A 22,067-nucleotide genomic window follows, 5' to 3' on the forward strand; every position below is an offset into this window, starting at 1 on the left:
CCTACTATGTATTCAGCTTGATGAAACAAAATAAGAAAAGCAAGAAATTGAGTGGCCACCTCAGAGGGCTATGGGCACAACAATGCGGGCTCATCTTCACAGGTTACCATCTTTCATGCAAAAGTGGGTATCAGTACGGGTTTGCATATGACTACTTCTCGTCACCAAAATAGCAACTCTCTTTCTCCCTTTCTCTCTGTATGCGTACAAAACCCAATGTTGGCCAAACCATGCTGTCGCTTCGTCTCTATCTTTGTTGCTCTGTAAAAAAAAGTTATGCAGATTGTGCTGACCACAACGTTTTCAAGGGTTGCACCAATGACGAAGGAGTGGCTGATTTTTGCCCTGGGCACTAACAACTGGCAAGGACCAGGACAGTTTGCCCCGGGGTCTGGTATTCTTCACGAAGGTCAGCACATTGCCATGAACTCGCTGGACAGCTGCCAGTGCTACTCAATTTGGCCATCTGATCTTCAAAAGACCCCCAACGATCGTGACGACTACCGCGTGTACGAAATACCTCATCCGATTCCAATCTGTGAAAGCGTTGGACCGCAGAGCAGCAAGAGATGGCACTCCATGACGGACGAGGAGGTGAAGAGCTACTACGACACACTCCTGAAGGAGTGCATGGACTTCATCGACTACATTGAGAAGAAGCACGAGAGGCGTATCAACCTCTTCCTTGCTCATCATTGCTTTATGAATCCTGTGATCATGTCAGACATCAACGAGCGTCGTGGGAGGCAGGGGATTCCGAAGGTGCCACTTGTAGTTTTTGCGCATGGCACTGCACTCAAGATGTACGAGAACGAAATCGCAAAGCTGCCAGATTTTCCAATGAAGTATTACGACTGGATTCGCGGTACCAAGAAAATTTTCGAGAGCATTGATCATGTCTCTGGAGTTTTTGCTGTCTCTGCACAACAACAAGAGACTTTTGAAAAGCTCTTTCCTCTTTTCCCCAAAGAGCGCGTCGCCGTCACACCCTGCGGCTACAACCAGCTGGTGTTTCATCCCAAGGATGGGATGACACGCGAGAAAGCATTCGGTCACATGCCCCAGGTTCTCTACGATGGATTTGATGTGACTCAGCTGTCTTCCACACAGCGCCACGTGGCTTCTGGCCAGTGCATCCCTGACGTGAACGCATACGACAAGATCGTTGTTTTTTGTGGGCGTTTTGCTCACTGGAAGCGGGTTGACTCCGTCCTGAAAGCTGCTCGTATGTGGGAGAAGGATGACAAGAAGATCCTTACTTTGATCTTTGGAGGAGGGTCTCAGGAAACCCGAAAGCTATATGTAGATATGGCGTATCAGACGCTGGGGCTGACGAACACCTTCTTCCTTGGACCTCAGAGCCAGCCCGATTTGTCCAATGTTTACACTGTCGCAGATGTCTCCGTGTTCCCGAGCCACGAGGAGCCATTTGGACTCGTTTTCATCGAGTGCATGGGGTGTGGAACACCAGTGATTGGCGCTAAATCTGGTGGCCCTCTGGATTTTGTCAGCGATGAGGTCGGTGCTTTGGTTGATGAGGGTACCAATGACGAAGTCGCTGAGGGTGTCTATGCCACCGTGAAGCAGGCGCTCGCAGAGGACTGGAAGAAGACCAAAGGTCCCCAGTGCGAGCAATACGCGCTCAAGAGGTTCAGCCTCACTTCGCAGGCCGCCCTTATGCTGCGATTCGTGGAGAGTCACTTTACAAAGTGATATAACCGCTTGCATAGATGTCTCTACAGAGCAAGTTGGTTTTCTGGACTGTTTTTTTTTTCCCCTTTCTCCCCCCGCCCCACGCTGTTTGAGACTCGTAGACGGAAAGACGCTTGCTTCATCTGTATCCCTTTTATGCCACCCCATGCTATTATATCGATGTAGCTTCTTATCGAAGTCTGAAGGTGAGTTGTTCAACGCATATGGGCTATCATATATATATATATATATTGTATTTCTGATTGTGTTTTTACTCTCTCTTTCCAAAGGCTTTCTTCTTCTGTTTATTACCGTGGAACAAGTGCTTGCAACACGCCAAGTGTACATTCAGCGGCTAGGATAGGATAGACTAGACTTTTATCCTCGCTTTGTCCTCCCCCTTCGCATGGCTATCACACACACACACACTGGAAAGAGAGAGACTTGCGCAGTAGTGCGTGTTAGCTCCGATAAGTGTCACGTGGGAATAGCAGCGAGCTTCGCAGCTTCGCAGCTTCAAGTGTTTGTGTGTGTTTGCTTTATATTGATGCCTTTCACTTCGACTACTTGGCGGGTTCTCTCTTTGTGTATTCCTCTTTGGCTCCTTCAATTGCCCCAACAGTGATTCTTCATTTGAAGCAGGGCAGCTTCAAGCAATGAAACTCCTGAGCAAAGTAATCGTTGGAACTACCTGCCTCACGATTTTCTGTGGCAGTGCCTACGTCGCCGCAATTACTCTTGCACCGCCCCCAAATTACACAGTAAGTAACAATGACCGGCTAAAGAATTATGATAGACTGTCTATTGACAATCTCTATGAGAAAAAGACGAAGGGGCAGGAATTTTACTTGGGTCTGACTCGGTGGCGGAGGAGGATGCTGCGAGACGAAGGTCTTCTTAGCGGCCGAGTACTGGAGATTGGTGCGGGGTGTATGGGTAACTACGCGTACTACCCTCATCAGTACTTCAGCGACGATCCGGAGGTCCAGCGACATTTGAAGGGCATCTGGGGCGGCGGAAGCGATGCCCACACAGCGGGTAGCGGCGACAACTCTATCAGCTATATGCTGCAACATATTGAGAAGGAAAACTCATGCGACGAGATAGTCTTGTGTGATCGGTCAGCCGGCATGGTCCAGTCGTGCATCACGAAGATACAGAGCCGGCTGGGCTATACTCCCTATCGGTACCCCGACTATAACGTTGATGGGATTCGCAGCTTGATTGAGGCGCGTCTCCGCTCTCAACCCAACCCCAAAGGACTGGGGTCCGAGTCGACTGACAAGGCCGACGTGCGAAAGAGAAAGATTGTTCGCGAAGACGGCACCGTGCAGGAAGTGCTGGTGACACCCTTAAGCGGGACCGAGGAAGAGGAGTTTCTAGCAGCAACCTTGTCACAGACAAACTCGGCTGCAAATCCCGTGATCGTTCCTGTGCTACAAGATCTTAACGCCGGTGACAAGCTCCCACTTCTCTCCAAGGAAGGGGAGGCCGCACTGGCGCAACGTGAGCGTGAGGTTCAGGCCCGTGGGGAGTTCCGACGGCAAGTCAAGAGCGAGCTTCAACGCGAGGAAAGATTGAGTATGCTCAAGCGTGGGCGCACCGACAGCCTTGGCGACGATGCTTGGACGACTGAGAAGGGCCTACTAGTGGAGGTGCCCCCAGAGCTTTGCGGCGGCAGTGGCAAGCTTGAACGGCAGCCTTTATTCGCCGTGGCTAACTACGCCGCTGAGCAGCTCCCATTCCCTGATAACAGTTTTGACACCGTTGTTGACATGTTCGGATTGTGTAGCTTTGACGATCCAGTGCGCGCTTTACGTGAGCTCTCTCGCGTGTGCAAGCCGGGAGGGAAGCTGCTTCTCATTGAACACGGAAAGGGTCACTCATCCCGTGTCAATAATCATCTCGAGAAATGGGCGCCGCGCCACGCAAAGAAGTGGGGTTGTTGGTGGAATAGAGATATTCGCCGCGTGATCCGGTTGAGCGGGCTCTCTGTTGAGAAGTGGGAAAGCAAGCACTTTGGGACGTCACACTACATTATCGCAAAGCCGTACAAGTCTATGGAAGAGTGGGATAGGTTCGAGCTCCACCAGAAGCGCCCGGCGAAGAAAACTACTGTTTAGTGAGGCAGTATTGGGCTTTTGGGAGAATGGGGGCGCAACACCTCAGCGTGTGCTTGAGGCGGCGCACAGGTTAAAGTATTCTTATTGTGTTCCAGGCACCTTACCATCGCCGTTGTATTCAATGGTGTGTAACTGCGTCTTCTCATGACTCTTTTTTTTTTTTTTGCGGAATTGTAGGGCATATTGATATTGTGTCCAGCGACACCCGTACGGGTGGCAGTCTCTGACGCGTGGTTCATGTTTTCTGTTTTTGGTGGCCCCGTTTCGAATAGCTGTGTGCACATCGGTGCGTGAAGCAAGAGCTCCTTTGAGCAATACACGTTGTAGTTTTCTTGCACTGCTCTCTAGATACAATCCAGTCCACTTCCCGTCTTGCTCTTAGACTTGCCGTGTCAGTCGCTTTCCCTTTTCCCCCTGACGCACTCGCAACTGTGGGTAGCAACTGGCAGCCCCAGCGTCGCTACAATGGTGAGACTTCGCCCTGCATCACGTGCCAAACGTTCCCCCCCCCCTGGTTGCTCTCTTTTCCATGCTGTGGATTTCATCTCTTCCTCCTGCTTCTCACGACCCACTTTCTTTTTCGTCTGTGTTTTTGCCCCCTCTTTGTATTTTTGCGTCTCTGTCCCGGTTTCTACTGCATTCACTGTTGCGTAGAGCTGCTGCTTTCTGCCTCCCCTCCCCTCCCTTTCCCCGTGAAGGTACATCTTCACTGTTACAGTCTTCATCTCTCCCCCCTCCCCCGAAAAAAAAACATCAATGAAATGGCGGTGGTGTATCCCAGCGAGGATGACGCGAGGGTGCTGGTCGGCTTCATGGAGTTTTGCACCCAGCAGGAGGACGTGCAGGCGATGCTTGGCGTGACGGAGAAGGATGTGCAGACAGTGAGCGGCGCATGCAGATCCGTACTAGCACACCTTAGAAGAGCAGGCCGGCTTATTCTTGCTTCCATTCCACTCAACCAGGCAGAGGACGCGCAGCTTGTTTCTGAAAGCAATGACAGAAACACAGCATATAAGATGGGTAGCGTCTATCCTCACATATCACAGCACCCCAATCTCATGGGGTACATCACCACCCTGCCCGAATCCGCAGGCGCCGCACCACCGCTGCTACACCAACCTAAGTCCTTTCTAGGGCCGCAGCTCGATGCAATCGATCTCATGGAGGCGGAGCTGAAGAGCGCCATGGACACGCTGCTGTCTGTGAACGCGACGCACGCATACTTGTGGACCACAAATGTGGACGAGCTGCGCCGCTACATTGCACACAATGAGAGGCGTCAACAAATCCAGCAGTCAATGAGGGGGCGTGCCCAGATGCGGGCCGCTTCGGTTGAGGAGACACCGAGGGGTCCAGCACCGGATTCCATCCATGAAATAGGCCCGAGGGACGTATCATCTCAACAAGGCGACGTGCTGCAAGCTGCTGTGAACCCGCCCGAAAAAATTGCCCCGACAGAGTCGTTCTCTGAGTCATCTGTGCAGGCGCCGTCACGCTGTGCGCTGCTGGAGCTGGATGCCTCACAACTGCCGTCAAAGCAAGTCCAGAGGAGCTTTATGAAATTTATTCAGGCGTGCGTGTCCCTCCTCGAGTGGGTGGATAGCGTGTTAGGGCTGCTATCTGGAAAGGACGACGTGCCGAAGGCTGGGACCTTCGAAGTGCCAGTGCATGGAAGCTTTGCACAGCGCGGAGTTGACATACCGAACGGGGCAGGCGACCAGGGGCCAACCGTCCAGGGAAATGCACCGACTCAGCGCCCCGGAACCAAGACTATGCGTGTTTACCGCTACGAGATCCGCAATGTGCGCCACATCTACGACATGTTCTACCAGCAGGCGGAGTGCTTTTACCTCCCCCAGTACGCTCTTTATGATGCGCGGATAAAGCAACGAATTCTGCAGCCATCGTACTACTACGCCCTCCGGACTTTAATAGGGGACATCACTGCTGAGTTGACTCGACTGGAGCAAATCGCTGCATCTCGAGCACATTTGGTGCGTGACGACGGTCACTGGTCATCCCTTGACGCGTATCAGAGAGGTGCCCCTGGTTCCTATGCTGGGGTCTTCGGAGCAGTTGTGGACTCATACTCGCTTTCTCGGTCCGACAGGGTAGTCTCTCAGAGTGGTGAGGCAACCAAGATTGTTTTCGAGCCTGCGCTGCCGCAGTTTTCGTTTCTCCGCAACACACTGAGGGTGCTTCTAAGTGTCTGCCTCAATGAAGACGACCGCACCAGTTTTAAGCGATTTGAGGAGTTGTACCAGGCGTTTGTGGGAAGCTCCAGGGGTGCAATAACTGAGCTGCACCACCTCCCGAAGCCCCCTCCTCCCTCTCTTGAAGATGCTGCACAGCGTAGGTTTAGAAACGGAGATGCCAGCGCAGCCGGACACCCGCGCTACAAGCTGCTGCTAGTTTCTCCCAATAATGTCGAGCAGCCGATGTTGTCTGGTGGCGAAGTGCCATGGGCATTAACCACTGAAGACTGCGGTCGATTGCGCGCGGGGTTTGAGGCGTACTGGGAGTTGCGGGACGGGGTGCGTTCCCTCAAGTCGTCTCTGGAGAAGGACATTCGTCGAAAAGATGAGACCCACCGCACTCGCGTCCTTGGCGCGTGCGTGGCACGCGAGAAAGATTCTCTGGCGATCATGGCTCGCGAGCATGAGCGGGGGCTTCAAGAGGCTCTACTGCGATCTCGTCGTGAGAGCGGTGGCTGGCTAAGTGCAGCGCGAGCATCACTGCGGTCGCTGGCCGGGATCGTCGCCTGCAAGGCCGAGGTTCAAATGGAGGATCTTGGGATCCCAACGGTTCCGGAACGCGATGATGCCGGGGAGGAGATGACGACCACATCGCCCTACCACGCCGAGAAAAAGCTGCTCCAGGAGAGTGTGAATCGACTCTGGCGCGCTGTGGAGGCACACGGCGTGCACATGGAACGCGAGTACCCGGGCCTGTTCTACCGCAGCGAGAGGGGGCGTTGGGTGAAACGCATCGGTTCACTGATTGAGAAGGCTAACGCAGTCGGCGTGGTCTTCTCGCCGTGAGTGACCTTGGCTTGCTGATTGTTGGTGGTGTGTGGAGTGTGTGTTTTGCCTGATCACGTCGTCCCTGGGGATGCCTGTTTTGTCTCTGCGTCTCTTTGTTTCCTCCTCTACGGCATTGCGGCCTCCACGCCCGCCTGGTACATACCGCTGTTTCGAGCTGTCGCTCTTTCGCACAAGTGCACACGGATTTTTGGTGATCATCGTGCGCGCAGACAAAACTATTAGTTATCATCACAGAAAGCCAGCAGCACCAACGCCCCCCATACCCTCTTTTCTCCTCACGAAGGCTTTTATTATTATTATTTTTTTTTACAGCTCTTTTCCCGCTTGCCATTTGCAGGTCTTCTTTTTGCTTTATGCCAAAACTCAAGTCTCCATGATCACACACTCGCACACACGTCATTTCTTCACGGTTAGTCCTACCTGTGTTGTGATTTATGTAGCCTCTTCAAATTTTTTCCTTGTTTATTCTCAACGCACGTTGTTTGAGTGTTGCCTGTGATGGGAGGCAGGCAGGGGTGGGGAAAGAGAGAGAAACTTCTGCGTATTTGTCCATGCAAGTTTATACGTGTGTGTGTGTGTGCATGTGTTCGGAGGGGGGGGGCAAAACACTAGGATAAGAAATGCAGGGAAGCACATAGTGCTCGAGGAGAAGACACGGCAGTCGGAGATGCGAAATGTGGTCTTCTTGGAGAGGTGTGACGTTGAATGTTCACGCGATTAAGAGGGGGGTAGGGGGTAGGCTCACTGGTGATGGTGATAAGAGAGTCAGACGTACCGCGTCGACGGAAAGGAAATTTTCTTCTCTGCTTCTGCTTAGTACAAAGTCGCGCTTATGCGGTTTACTTTTTTTTTGTGTCACTGTGGCAGCTGTGTTTTATCTATCTGATATATCTCTCTCTCTCTTGACCCCCTTGTTTAGCAAGTCTTTTTCTGCTCGTGCATGTGTCTGTGTGTGTCTGTGTGTGTCTGTGTGTGTGTGTGTGTGTCTGCGAGGATACGTGCTGCGCTTGCGAGCAGCTCTGTGTCGTGTTCTTCAAGAGCAAAAGATGGTCCTCTTTTTTTTCTTATTCACGGTACAATGATTTTCTTTTTGCCGAGTCTTTCTGTTGTGTCCTGGTTTTTTTTTTTGGCCCCCTTTCTCCCCTTCCTCCTCCCTCTTCCTCCCTCCTCCATGTTCTCCACAACTTTGTCTCTTACCGGGGAGAAACTGAGCGAGTGAAAGCCCGCGCGTGTGGGGATGTCGATATGCAACAGGGATCAAACGAAGGGGGCTCGCGGGGTAATGAAGAAAAAGGGAAAAACCATCAATCACCCCCCCCCCGCCGTTCTGGGGGAAAAAAATAAGCGGAGGAGAGGGCACGAGAGCGAGGGTGGTGGGAGGAAGAGGAGGAGGAGGGGGAGGAGATTGCAGTAAAAGGCATGAGGGCCCCAAGAGATGGTGGCTGGTCCTTCTGCTTTTTTTTTCTCCGCGTAGCCAACGCATCGCTCGAAGCACACCTGCTTCCTGGGGGTGGCGCTGCGCGCGTTAGTAATTCTTTGAGGCTCTCCTCCGACCTTTCGACTGACGAAGCAAGCGCAGTCCCTCCACTACGCATGTGTGCATGTGTGGGTGATGGTATTGGTTAGATGTGTGGTGCAAGTACAACTTCTGCTACGGCACCAGCGACCAAGAAGAGAGAGACCGATGGGGAACGTGGCAGTCCCCCCACACTATGCATGGCAAACACGCGCGCTTTCTTAAGAGCCACGCCAACATTTATCCTCTCTGTCGCCTGTTTCTTTTTTTTTTTTTGTCGCTGGCACAATCGTTGCACGCACTCACACAAGCGTTTGCATGGCAAATGAGAGTAGCTGGAGCTCCGTTGGGCCGATAGACGGGGCAGTATAGTTTCCGCGTCTGCCGGCCCACTGGTGTGTGTGTGTGTGTGTGTCTTGGGGAGGGGAGGGGAGGGGGGCGACAATAATCGTCCTCTCCTCTCTTACTTGCTTTTTTTTTTACCCCCCCCCCCTCCTCCTCCTCCCTCTGCGTCTTTGATATGGAGTTCAGCTTGGGGGGTCTCGAGGAGCTCTACACGGATGGTGTGCTAAACCCACGCACCGCCAGCGGCGTTTATCAGGAGAACTTTAATAAGTACAGGGAGCTGGCAGACCGCGTGTATTTGCTTTACTGCCCTGAAAAATCGGCCGCTTCGTCTGTTGGTGCGGAGTTCGACATTGTGTTGTTGCATGGAATCGGCAGCGACGAGTTCAAATGCTGGACAAACGAGAAGGGCGTGTTGTGGCCGGCTGTTTTTCTTCCTCAGGACTTTCCCACCGCGAGAGTGCTGACTGTGGGGTATGCTCACTCACTCTTCGTTTGGAAGACATCCGACGCCAGCAACGCGGGAGCAGAGGAGGCTTCTATGGCTACTGCTGCACCGCAAGCCCAAAACTTCAGCGCGGGGAAAGAAAACGACGGATTGGGCACAACAGCGACTGCCTCAGGCGTTGCCACCGCGACAGAGGCGGGTGGCGTCTTCCATGACTTGAAGGCACTGGCCAAGCGGGCAGAAAAGGTGGCCGCTGACTCTGTGTCGGGGTACGCGCCTGATGGGTTGTCCAATTGGTTGTTGCGCCCTTCCGGGAAACACAGAGCTGTTGCAAACACCAAGGCGTCGCTTACAGTAACAGGATCATTGGCACAAAGTGAGGCGCCCTCTTTCTCGTATGTAACATCCGCTGCACCGCAGCCATCATCCTCAACTGATCCCAAGGCCAACTGCGACTCGCATATCCAGCTCCTCTCTGGAATCCGGGACACCGCTGAGTCGCCCCTGTCACTGCGGGATCGCTCTTCGGTCCACCGGTGTGCATCCTCAACCAAGAACCAAAACTGGGCGAATGAAAAGAGAGCCACGCCTGTGCGCGATCCCCGTAGCATGCAGTCACTGCACATGGTCGCTGCAGAGCTGGCAGAGCGTTTGCTGAGTCCAGCAGTGGGTGTAGGACAGAGACCAGTGGTGTTCATGGTGCACTCCATGGGGGGTTTGGTTTTGAAAGAGATGATTCTCTCTCTCTTTGAGGCCACTCGGCCGGCTCCCTCGTCGGTGGTGGGTCTATCCGTCGTGCCTAGCGACGACAGGGACTTCACAGAAAAGGGAACGGGGCTGAGGAGTATCAACGCGGTAATGCCGCAAGCCAACACGCTTTTACGCGCTGTGCGTGGCATTGTCTTCTATAGCACCCCACATTTCGGATCCGCCATGGCAAGTGTCATTGCTGGGCTAAGGAAGTACTACCAAGGACTGGGAGGCTTGGCTCCGACGAGCGTGGTGACCGGGCTCGGTGACCACAACAGGGAGGAGCTGATACGCTTGAATGACCGCTTCTTGGACGTGGTGGACCGTCTCGGCTCAGAGTTGTCTTACGAGGACGCTGGCGCAGCAACCGTGGCTGCCGCTCACGACACCGAGACGGTAAAGAGCTTTGTAGAGATGATGGAGTTGTCGCTGACATCAACGCAGACCTTGCGGCCAGTTTCGGATGGCTCTCTTTACAGCAGCCGTAGCCTGAAGGATGCGAGGGTTGGCTCTCAGGGTGCGGTGTGTATTCTATCATTCGGAGAAACAGAAAAGTTGAATGGTGTGGTGCGTGTTGTGGAGCCAGAGTCGGCCAACCTCGCCCCAGGGGACCCACGGTGCTCATTTCACCTCATCAAGGCCGACCACACTCAGATTAATCGGCCAATCTCCAAGACGTCGCCGTCGTATGCGATGCTTTATGGGTTTCTGGATCGAATGCAGCAGCGTGGCTTTTTGGCCGACAGTAGAGACAGAGCCGCTCGAGTTGCACCGCCGATCGAAGCCGTATCGTCTGATCTGCCCTCAATGTCCGGGGTGCGGGGGCTCACAGCTGTTGAGGTACTGAGCAGGCAGTATGAGGCTGAATGGGTTACGCTGTTCGATCCTGAAAAGCTTACTCGTGAGTCTGTTACTGGCGGTGATGATGCAGCGGCCACGGGGTTGTACCCCCCTCTTGCACCAGCTGACGGGCAGAGGTTGAGGGTCAGTGAGTGCCGCGCCGCGGCATACAAGAGGGGACTCGGCGAGGTGCGTCTAGCACTTCCTTTGCTCGAGGATTCTCTGATTCACCTGCAGCAACTCTTGCACCGCTTGTTTGGTGTTGCCACGGCGTCTCCGCTGGACAGTTTGTCGGTGGTGGCTGCAGACATGCGCGAGTTTTTGCAGGGGTTTTATAGCCATGAGCGCTTGATCGCGATGGTAGCCATCGACGGAGAGGGAAGCTCCGATGCCGAAAAGAAAAACGGCTTCCATGAGAGTGTCCTTGTCGATGAGGTTGTCTCGTTTCGTGTGCCTCTGCAACTTGTGACTTATTGGGCACGGCAAGCCGTCAGGCTGCTGCGCGTTTTTGAGCAAACGAAGGAGGAGCGCTCCCTCCGCGTTGGCAGCGGTGGCGATGGTCCCGCCGGCAGCTCCGCGTCCCCCGTATCGCTATGGGAGATTGGAGGGGTGACAGTGCACCCCATCAGCCATGATTTGCGTGAACTTCGTGAGGTGGAGCACAACGTCAGTATTGTGCGAGAGGAGTGGGAGAACTTTCGGCGGTACGCGAGTCTGCGCGTGCGAGCCGCAAAATGCGATGCGAATGCGAAACCCATCGAGTCGCTACAGTCGCGTTTAGGGAGGGGGATATCAATCCAAACTATGGACAGGAAGGGTGTGCCTGTGTCAGAGCACATTGCTGTACTCTTCTTCGCACGCGCCATACGGGTCGTGGTGTCCGACCGGCTCCATGAGGGTGGGGCACTGGGCGGGCTTCTCGGTGCGTATCTGCGCAGCGCCCTCTTGCAGGTGCGTGGTGTGGAGCAGCATCTCCCCCCCGCTCAGTTCGACAATCCCTGGTTGCCGCTCCTGCAGTGTGCCTCGCCGGATGCAACATCGATCTTCTCTGCGGTGCTGGAGGGTCTTGAGCTCTCGCTTCCGTCGTCTCGTGTAAAGCAGCGTGGTAACATACCGGCCAACACGAGCAACAGTAGGGTGAGTTTGATGGGGGCGACAGAGATGCGTGCCATTACCCCGTCTCTGACGGCCACCTCCGCAATGCTGCTGGGCTTCTTTTCGCTCTACGTTGATGAGCTCGATCGCCTGGGTGCTGGTGCAGGCGGTTGGACTTCAGTGCGTCACTTTCAGGTAGCAGAAGCCGCATTGGGGGCGGATGTACGCGTGCGCTCGCAACTGCTACGCGCGGCTTCGCGTGCCATACAGTCTGAAAGAGTTGCTGCGAACGCGGCAGATTTTGACTCAGCGCAGACGCAAAAGCCTCGTGGTGCGCAGTGGGATTGGTCGAGAAGAGTGTGGAGGCTCACCTCTGCGAGGGCCGAAAGGTCTGGGCCGACAGAAGGCTTTCCTGCAGAGGTGGCGGGTGATTTTGCGGAAGAGCGGTGCCGCTGTCACGTGGCCAGCCTCGACGATGGTCTTTTTCTCTCAGCCATGCAACTTGTGGCTGCCTCCTTTGAATGTTCTATTCTCCTGGATGGGTGGCAGGCTCAAGCGCTGTTGCGCGGCGAAGGGGTGGGTACATCGACAGTTGCTCCTCTAGACAAGCCAGCAGTGGATATTGCGGCATTATCCGGCTCGGCCCGCGGTGAGCAGTCGCAGAGTGACTTGGTATCAATGGGTCCAGAGCTCGCCCGCGGTGTGCGTGCGGCGCACAAGGCATACGAGCGCACCTCGAAAATACTCAAAGGTCTCACTTCCGCGGACATGGAGCAACCGTTTGTAGTATCAGAGACGCCAAAAGCCGAAAGGGTGTTCTCCGCGGAGGAGGACACGGCGACAGAGGAGGAAAGTGCGAAGGACCGCTTCCGGGATCTCCTACGGGGATTTCTCCATAAACTGAAGAGCGACGACGTGAGGGAGGGCAGTGCGGTGGAGGGAGAGTTGTACTCTAGCCGGCCATTTCCAGGGAGCGTCGTAGGCCGTGCAATGCCGAGCTTGACGTGGGCATCCACTAAGTTGCCCATTCCAAAGGCACAGCGGCAGGCGTGTGCGCCTGGATCAGTTGCGAGCACCGGGAACGTCCTCAGCCAACCGAAGTTCTCGGGCTGCGCTACAAGCCTGTCAAATCTCATGAAGTCTTTTGCGGAGGCGTGGGAGGCTGTTCGGCGTGGCGGAACAGCTATCGAGACACCGGAGTACTTCGCCTACAACGCCATGGTGATGTGGTGGGTGGTGGAGCGTGAGGCCTTGGCACTGCTGAGGGTCCCTGCTGCTGCTGCTGTGACCGCTGATGGAGATAGGTGGACGCCAGAACTCAATGGTCTGGTGTCACCCAGAAGCCTTCGTGGGGCTCTAGTGGACACGGAGAAGGCTTGGCAGAATCCTTATGAGGCGACGGCGGATGTGTCAAGCTTGTCTGCGTTGAACCACGCGGCCGACGGCAGGGCGGCGGAGCGCCAGTGCTGGACGGAGGCAAACACCGCTCTGCGTTGCCGTTGGCTGACGCTCTGCGGCGGCGATGAGTTTTTACGCACCCTGCACGCCCGATTGGAGGAGGACCGGTGCACACTTCGGCAGCTCGAGGCGTCCGCTTTCGAGAACAAACCGAGGGAGACAGGGGAGCTATTCGTGTCTCCGGCGAAAGAAGCTGATATTGACAAGGCGAGAGGGGGCCAGCTTGCAATACCCAAGGCACTACTCGATGCTGTCCGGGAGGACGACAGGAACGCTGAGCTGCACTGCTGGCTTGGTCACTGCTACACAACGCACCGAGTGGCTTCACTGGATGCTGTGCACGCGTATCTGCAGACCATTTTCAATGACAGATCCCGGTCGAGAGTGTTCACAGCTGTGGCAGAGGTCGGATTGGCATGGAGCCATATCCATCAGGTCCCGTGCAACTCTTTGCAGCTCTGGCAAATGACAAGGGCACCAGGTCCGGCGACCACAACTAGTAGTATCACCGACACGGCTGGCTTGCTTTCCTACAGGGTCAGCTCTGTGCTAGATACGTCAGCGTTGCACTCTGCGCCTGTTGCTCTGCATCGTTTTTATCACGACGCGATCCTGCATCACGTTCGAACTGTGGAGCGGTATCGGCGAGGCTCACTGGCTGGTACGCTCGACCCGTCCATTTCCCTGGAGTGCCATTTTTCACCAACCGCGTCTAGAACACTCTTTTCCACCCGCTTCCACCCCAGCGCGTCGGCCAGACACCTGCGCCTTGCCGAGGAAGGATTTCAACGAGCGCTCCGACTTGATCCAATGAGCGTCGGGGCTCTTTGCGGGCTTGGCCGTCTGCGTTCTTTGTACAGCAGCAGCGTGGGGGGAGGAGGAGTGGGCGCTCCTATGGGGGAGGCGCTTGGGGAACCCATTGGGTCGCGGATTCCATCGTGGTTTCCATTTCGCGACGCGGCAGAGCAGTCACACACAGGTCCAGGTGGTGGCGCAGCTGACCCATGCTCGTACTTTCGAGCCGCCCTCCAGGCGGCTGCGTCTCGGCAAGTGTCTGCACTGTCTGCTTGTACCTCAAGGGCCGGCTGCCTCTACGCCATGGAACCCATATGGTGCTCCTACGCAGCTTACTGGATGAGCGAAGAGTGCTGGCGCATTGCACCAGTCAAGGAGGCATTCTCCGTCACCCCAGGCGCCACTGCTGTGTATGCGTCGGTGGCGAAGTGGCTTCGTCGATCTTTGCAGCTCTACCCCCGAAACGACTGGGCTCTGACAAGTTTAGGACTTTTGTATTTTGAGCCGAGTGTTTCGTTGCACCCACACTTGATGAGGGACGAGACGGAAGGTGCTCGTTCCGTCGTAACCATCGGCTCTGATCTGGACCTGGCGGAGATGAGTCGGCTTCGTGGCCTTGCTCTACTGCAGCGGGCGCTTGCGATCAACCCAACAAACACGTGGGCACTGTGGGGCGTGGGTACGTATGGGAAATCAACTCCAGGGCGTGATGCCTGCCAGCGTCTCCTCCGTCACTTGATTGTGAAGAGCATTCGAAGACCGTAGGAGGGAGATTGCTAATCGCGCTGCACTGTTGAGACTCGAGTTCTGTTCATAGGGGGAGCCCTCTGTCCCCCTCCTCTTCCCTCCTCCTTCAATCTCACGGAATAGCTGATACGATGCACCGTCAAGATATATATATATATCTGTGTGTGTGTGTGTGTGTGTGTGTGGACTAAAAGGGGCAGGTGGAGAGGGGGGAAAGGGGAGGGAGATGCACTGCCCCCCCGCTTGCTTCTAATCGTAGGGCGATGAGGAGTACACTCGTGAAGCAGTGCTACTCTGATTGTACAAAAGAGGGTGGTGGAGACGCTCACATGTCGCCGTCTCAAACCCTGTCGCGTCGTAACGCCGAGGCAGGAGAGAGGGAGACAATACGGTACGAATTCTCAAAATGGATTTCTCTTATTGTCATTATTTTTTATGTCCACTCTATCCTCTCTTCACTATCATCTTCTCATTTTTTTGTTTTCTTCGTTGCGTGCGCAATCACGGACGAACTCCGACGATAATAAAAAAAAACCCATCACCATCTACGCGGGCAACATTATATATATTCCACCAACAGTAGCACCACAAGCACACCTATTACACACTCTCACATAAATCTCGCTCGCTCTCTCTCACTCACCCACCCACCCATCCACCCCACCCATCCACCCCACCCGTTCATCCACTCATTCACCAAAACTGCACCATCCTACGTCTCACATTTCGTTGCGTATCACTTTTCCCCCCTCCTTGCGCGTTGCTGGTGCGTCCGTCTTTGGTGTGTGTGTGTGTGTGTGTGTGTGTATACACATGTGTGTGTGTGAGGGTGCTCAAAATGTTGGAGTACCGTTGTATATCTGTGAAGAAGCTGGTGCCGCCTGTACCATCGCCGTCTCCACTGCGCGATGAGGCCGGCGTTCCTGTTGGAGCAAAAAAGCTAAAATTTAGCGCAGAGCGGCCTATCGAATCCGAGTCCAGGACACCACAATCGACACTGAGCCCGAATGCTTTCATTGCCACGGCTCACGACGCTTCAGAGGGTGTAACTACTCCGTCGCCGAGCAATCCAGCGGGGTCTTCTGGGCGCGAGGGCAGCATGAACTGGCAGACTAGGGTTTGCCGCACCCCCTCGGCACATGTGCATCCAGCACCGTTTAGCTCACCCGGGGGGGTCGACTTTGCAGAAAGTGCAGTGGTCGCATTGGCGGTCAACAAGGCCCCACCGCACCCTGGAAGCATTCCCGCGCAATCCCTGCAGGAAAAGACGGAGGCTGCTGGTGCAGGGAAAAACAGCCCTCTGGCTGGCGAGGCGCTCGTTGATTCTGCTCCCCGATCGCCCCTCCGGCGCGACGCCAGCCACGTCAATGAAGTCAATGATGTGACCGGGAGGGATCTCTCGATCCTATCAACTGTCGCTACGGCTGCTTGCGGTGCTGCGCAGAACAGTAACTGTCATCTGGACGCAAGTAGATCTCATAACGTCTCGATCGGCCTTGACGGTTTGCCATTAGAGGTGGCGCGGCAGGCGGTGGGTACTGCGCACATCACCACCACCACCACCATCCCTCCCCCTCCTGCTTCTTCTAGTAGTGAATCTCTGACAAAGTTTTGTCGCAGTGCTGGAAGTCCCGCCCAGGACACCCTTCCCCTGATGCCTCGCACGGCGGGAGGCTACACTTCATGTGGCGCTCTACCCCACAAAGTCCCTTCCGAGTCCTCTTCCTACTACGATTCAACACTTGGCACTGCCGGGATAACGTTGCCAGCCGGAATGAACAGCTCTGGGTGCACGTCTTCTCAGCGAGCCTTGGTGCAGTACGTCACATCACCTACCGACATGGAGACTTTATCGCACGGTTGTCGTGATTCGGCGACCGGCGGTGATGCCGGATACGGTCCATGCCGCCACGTGGAAATCCGGGCGATGCTGATCATGGCGGAACGTGAGTTGGCTGAGGTTCGCGAGGAGTGCGCGAAGCGTGGAATGAAGGTCGAGACACTGGAGGCTGCCCTAGATCGTGAGCGTACAAATCTGCGTGCATTGCGTGACCGCCACGCCGGCGAGGCCACTGCCGTCCGCGAAGAGCACGACGCGCAAACACGGCAGCTGCGCGAGCAACTCCACGTCCTCAAGATGGTCTCCGAGAGCGCCATGGCCGAGAAGAGCAAGATGGCTGAAGACGCAGCGCGGCGCAAGAAGGAGCTCCTGGCACTGTTGGATCGCGAGCGTGAGGAAAAAAGTTACATTATGGCAGACTACCGTGAGCAAACCGAGTCACTGATCGCGGAGCAGGGGCGCGAGATCACCTCTCTGCGCGGTGCACTCAACAAGCTCAAGGGCGAGTACGATGCCGTATCAAAACAGCGTCAGACGGTAGAGGAGGAGCTGGAGGGATTACAAGAGAAATTAGAGGACATGACGGCGCAGATGGAAAAGGAGCGCTCGGATGCCGCCAGCAAGGCGAAGGACCTGCAAGCCAACATGCAGCAGGAATGTGAATCCCTCCGCGAGCACCTCGCAGTGATGCAGGAGCAGCTGCAGCGGGCCGCCATCCAGCACACGGCCAGGCAGAAGGATTTATCTGATCAGCTGCAGAAGGACGAGGAGAAGCTGCGCGTCATGGAGGAGGAGCATCAGCATGCTCTCGACGCACTCAAGCAGGCGTATCGCCGCGATACAGACAGTTTGCGAGAGGAGATGAATCGTGTGAAGGAGGCTCACTACAAGCAGGAGGAAGAGTTGCGCCACGACTTGGAAAAGGTCACGAAGAGGGAGAGTAGGTCGGTAGAGTCTCTGCGGCAGGCGCTGGAGCAGGCGCGCCAGGAGAAGGATCTGAGCGTGGAAGAGGGCCTCAAGCAGCGAGAAACCCTCCAGCGTCAGCACCGCGACAAGATGGCAGCTCTTCAGAAGGAGCGGGATGAGACGGCTCAGCAGCTTGCCGAGGAGCTCTCAGCACGTAAGAACCGTGAGGCGGATGTGGAGGTGCTGCGTGTGCGCGCGGAGAACATGGAGAAGGCAAACCAGCGCCTTTCCAATGAGCTGGAGACAACCCAGGCAGCTCAGCGCACTCGGGAGCGGTCGACGGAGCAGGCACACCAGGTCACTATGGAGGCGATGCGGACGAAGCTCCGCACGGCACTCACTGATCTAGGTTACGCGCAGGAGCAGCTGTCACAGCAAGCAGCTGATGCGCAACAGCTGCGTGACGAGCTGGCCAGGCGCACCAGCGCTTTAGAGGCGGCGAAGGAGAAGATTCTCAAGTTGGAAAGTGTTTCTGCAGATGAGCTCAGCAAGGCGAAGGACGCGGCATTGCAGCGGGAGAATGAAGACGCGCAAACCATTACGCAGCTGCGAACAAGCAAGACACAGTTGGAGGCGACCTGCGAGCAGCTGGAGCGGCAACTAAAGGAGATGGAGGGGCGGGTGCAGGGCACTGTCAAGCAAGTCGACGAGGAACGCCGTGCCCTGGAGGAGGCAAACTGCAGATTGCAGGATGCCCGCGTTGAGGTAGAGGACCTGCGCAGTGTTGTGAACCACGAACGGGAGCGCGGTGCCAACGCCCTGGAGGAAAAGCGACAGCTGGAGCGTCAGCTCGCTGAGGAGAAGCTGTATCACGAAGAGCTGGAGAACACACTTCACATGGCAGAGCGGAAACTCCAAGAACAGCAGCAGGACCATGCTCGCCAGCTGAAGCAGATGGACGGGAAGCTCGAGGAGCAGGCGCAGCGGCACCACGCGGAGTTGGCGGCTGCCCGTATGGCGACCGAGCAGGTGCGCGGTGAGGTTGTTCGCATGCGTGAAGTGCTTGCAGAGAAGGAGACGAGTCTGCAGCGGGCGCGGGAGGATGTGGGGAGACTGCATCGCGAGGCAGCTATGCGTGAGGGCGGACTGCAAGAGGAGATGGAGGATCTTCGCGAGGCGCAGGAAGTGGAGATGCGCCGCATAGATGAGCTCTTGAATGGTCTGCGCAGTGACTTGGCCAAGTCGCAGGCCACGTGCGCACAGTACCAACGTGAGCTTTCAAACATTCACCGAAGCTCGGCCGGCGCGCGCTCTGACTTGGAGATGGCGTTGGAGCAGGCCGACGTGGATCGAGCGAAATTGCTGGAGGATCTCAAGTACAGGGATCAGCTGAACCAAGAGTTGCAGGGGACAGTGCGCCTGCTCAGCTCCCGACTCTCATCCAACGAGGAGGAGGTGCGTCGAATGCAGGAGGAGCTGGCAGACACGAACAAGCGGATTCAAGATGCCCACACGCTGATAGGTCGAAAGGATGCAGCGATTGGGCAGCTGAACGCGAAGTTGCGTGCGTACGAGTCACGTCATTGAGAGCCCTGCAGGATTGATGGTGCGCATGTGCGCATCGAGGCATTCACGTGCCATGAATGGTTTAGCCGCGTTTACTTTTTGTGTCATATCGCTTTTTCATAAAATACTGTATTGCTTAAAGCAATAGAATCGAGGGGGGATGAGAGGAGAGGAGAGGAGGGAGGGGGAGAGGGGGGATAGTGGTGTGGAATGGGGATTCTTATTGGGGGGGTGGGGACGGAGGGAGGAGAGGACGCTTCACAGTTGATTTGCGTGGGATCCCAGACGAGACACATCTGCCCCCTGTTTCCCACTTCTGTTCCTCCTGCATTATGGTGTTGATCTGTTTGTTGGGTTTGCTTTCGTCTTTCCGTCTGTGTATGACTCGGTGGACTTTTTCATTTTTTTTCCTTCCCTACCTCCTCCCTCATTATACATACATATACATATATATATATATATACATATATAGATGCAGTAGTCGTTACTCTCTTTGTGTTGGTGGCTGTGTCACGGTCTCTCCGTTCCACGAGTGCGTGGGTGTTTGGATAGACATAGAAGAAATGGAGGTGATACATTGCGTATCAGCTCTACCCCCCTCTTCACGAAGCAGGAGGGGGGAGGGGGGTACATGAAGGTGCAGGATAGATCCTGCGTTTGTGTGTCTGTGTGTGTGTGTGTGTGTGTGTGTGTGTGTGCACTGTACGGCGTGCGCTTGGAGAGGTTTGTTCCACGCGCCGTTGTTGTAGCGGTTACAGTCACCGCCGGGAGAAGTTTGGTACCCACTCGTGTTGCTTCTTCATGGGACGTCAGCACCTTCACCGGGTGGCCACCATTGATGGGAGATGTAGAGGTGCACTGGATGGTGGCTGGCGGGGGGGGGGCGGTTGTGGGTGGACAGGTGGAAGGGCTGGGGTTTCTATCCCAGCAGACTCCGCCTTTGTCTCTTTCTCCACTTATATATACATATATATAGAAATGTGTGTGTACTCATGTAGGTATACATTCCACCGTCACTGGATATATTGCAGACCACACTTCCAAAGGAGCGTGGCATGACAAAGGCATGGAAAGCACTTTGGATCAACTTGGCATCACTCCTGTTCTTATGCTCACTTTCATAATCAACATGCCGTTGTACCTCCATCTTCCTTCCTCCATCTTCCTCCCTCCGTCTCTTTCTCTGTTGCCACGCGAGCCACACACCCACTTAAGCACACGATTGCTAACATCTATCAACGCGTCGTGCTCCCTTTGATCCATTGTTCACCCCCCCTCCCCCCCCCCCCCCCCCCAACCTCATTCACCTCTCCATCAAAATAACAACAACAGCAGGAAAGCTGTGCTTTTATTATCTTTATTACTTTTTTTCTCTTTTATTTTTTTTTGTGTGGGGAGCAAAACAACTCAAAAGACACATACACATACACACTATCGAGACTGAAGGTGCTTGGCAGGGGGTTGCAGCAGGGGGGGGGGGTGGGGTACTGCTCTCTCGACTTGTATCAGTTATCGTCTCTCTCTCCCCCTCTACAGTTTTTGTCGCTGTTTTCTTCCCTCCATTTCCCCGTTGATTTCTTGTAAAAAAAAAACGCAAGGGGAAAAAAGAAACGAACAAACTGCGTTTTCTGAGCATCGTCGTTTTTCTTTTTTCCCCTCCATCCTTTTTTTGGTTCGCTTGTTTGTTTTATTGTCTCTGTGCGTGTGTGTAGACTATTTTTTTGTTTGCTTTGTGTGTAGAGCATTAGCATTCTTTTTCTGTTGTATTTCTTTTCCTCCTCCCCTTCCCTACTCCTCTCCTGTACGAGAAAGAAGAAGGTGGAGGGAGAGAGAGAGAGGGGAAGGAAGGGCTGCATACATTGACTGGAATACAGAAGTGCGCCTGCGATATATATATTTATATATTTATAATTATTATTGGAGGGCGAACGTGTGGGTTTGCTGAGCGTGTTTCTTTTTTTTTTGTGAGTCCCCAAGGCCCCCCCCCTTTCCCGCTCTCTCTTTCTACGGGTCGTGTCCCACAATACCTCCTTCCTAGAAACTGCAGAGGCAGTTTCTCAGCCACAGAAAGACAGCCAGACACCAACACCCACATAGGTACTTGTGTGTGTGTGTGCAGAGAAGACGTGGGTGATAGTGCTTGGTGTTTTGAACATTCAAATACTTTTCTTCCTCTCTTTTTCTTTCCCTCAGCGAATACTGTACGGAGGCGCTACCTTCATCTTTTCACGTGTGTGCGTGTGTTGTGGGTGTAACTCAGTCGCTCCTCCCTTTCTCCTGCATTCTTTTTTTTCCCGCTTTTTATATATTTTTTTGCATTTTCATTTCCTCGCCGGGGCCCCTCTTTCCCTGTTTTGCCCCTTCGTTTTGTTTGGTTTCCGATTTCTCTGTGTTGCCGTAGTCGTCTAGGGGTCGTTTCCAGTGTTTATATATATATATATATTGTGTCTGTGGGTCTGAGAAACTCATTTCGAGACCCCCCTCAGTTTTTTTTTGACTATTCCCCCCTTTCTATTGCAGTACTTATTCCCCCCTCCCCTCCCCTCCCCTCCCCTCCCTCTCTTTGTTTCTTGTGGTGTCCATTGTGTTCGTCTTTGTGTGGACGGAAGGACTGTGGTGTCGCATCTCCCGCATACACGCACAGACATCTATTACACACCGTCTTCTACCTATCAGACGTGTACTCCATTCGCTTTTCTTATTTTTCTGTGCTTTTTTCCCCTGCGTTGCACGCGTGCTCTCTTTCTCTCTTTCTCGAGTGTTGTCCTTGCTGCTACTTGAGGGCGGTGGTGTGTGTGTGTCTGTGTGTGTCTGTGTGTGTGTGTGTGCGTCGCACTCCTGGGAACAAGCTCGTAGCACACAAAGGCTCTCGACGTTTTTTGTTGGTGCAGCTGAGGAGAAA

The 22,067-nt window shown here is 54.6% G+C and overlaps 5 protein-coding genes across 5 annotated transcripts; all 5 read left to right on the forward strand.

Annotated features, from left to right (window-relative positions):
* Positions 1 to 318: 318 nt before the first annotated feature.
* On the forward strand, positions 319 to 1,713 carry JKF63_05303 (uncharacterized protein; the record flags this gene model as incomplete). The annotated part of the gene is made up of 1 exon (XM_067901270.1): positions 319 to 1,713. One exon carries the CDS (start codon positions 319 to 321, stop codon positions 1,711 to 1,713), a length of 1,395 nt encoding a protein of 464 aa, XP_067758272.1.
* A 635-nt stretch (positions 1,714 to 2,348) lies between these two features.
* On the forward strand, positions 2,349 to 3,815 carry JKF63_05304 (uncharacterized protein; the record flags this gene model as incomplete). Its single annotated transcript, XM_067901271.1, has 1 exon — positions 2,349 to 3,815. One exon carries the CDS (start codon positions 2,349 to 2,351, stop codon positions 3,813 to 3,815), a length of 1,467 nt encoding a protein of 488 aa, XP_067758273.1.
* A 761-nt stretch (positions 3,816 to 4,576) lies between these two features.
* On the forward strand, positions 4,577 to 6,856 carry JKF63_05305 (uncharacterized protein; the record flags this gene model as incomplete). Its single annotated transcript, XM_067901272.1, has 1 exon — positions 4,577 to 6,856. The coding sequence occupies one exon, from the start codon at positions 4,577 to 4,579 to the stop codon at positions 6,854 to 6,856; it is 2,280 nt and encodes a 759-aa protein (XP_067758274.1).
* Positions 6,857 to 13,776: 6,920 nt separating this feature from the next.
* JKF63_05306 (uncharacterized protein) lies at positions 13,777 to 14,871 on the forward strand (the record flags this gene model as incomplete). The annotated part of the gene is made up of 1 exon (XM_067901273.1): positions 13,777 to 14,871. The coding sequence occupies one exon, from the start codon at positions 13,777 to 13,779 to the stop codon at positions 14,869 to 14,871; it is 1,095 nt and encodes a 364-aa protein (XP_067758275.1).
* An 820-nt stretch (positions 14,872 to 15,691) lies between these two features.
* JKF63_05307 (uncharacterized protein) lies at positions 15,692 to 19,186 on the forward strand (the record flags this gene model as incomplete). The annotated part of the gene is made up of 1 exon (XM_067901274.1): positions 15,692 to 19,186. One exon carries the CDS (start codon positions 15,692 to 15,694, stop codon positions 19,184 to 19,186), a length of 3,495 nt encoding a protein of 1,164 aa, XP_067758276.1.
* Positions 19,187 to 22,067: the final 2,881 nt, after the last annotated feature.

Source organism: Porcisia hertigi, chromosome 16 (assembly GCF_017918235.1).
Source record: "Porcisia hertigi strain C119 chromosome 16, whole genome shotgun sequence".
NCBI lineage: Eukaryota > Euglenozoa > Kinetoplastea > Trypanosomatida > Trypanosomatidae > Porcisia > Porcisia hertigi.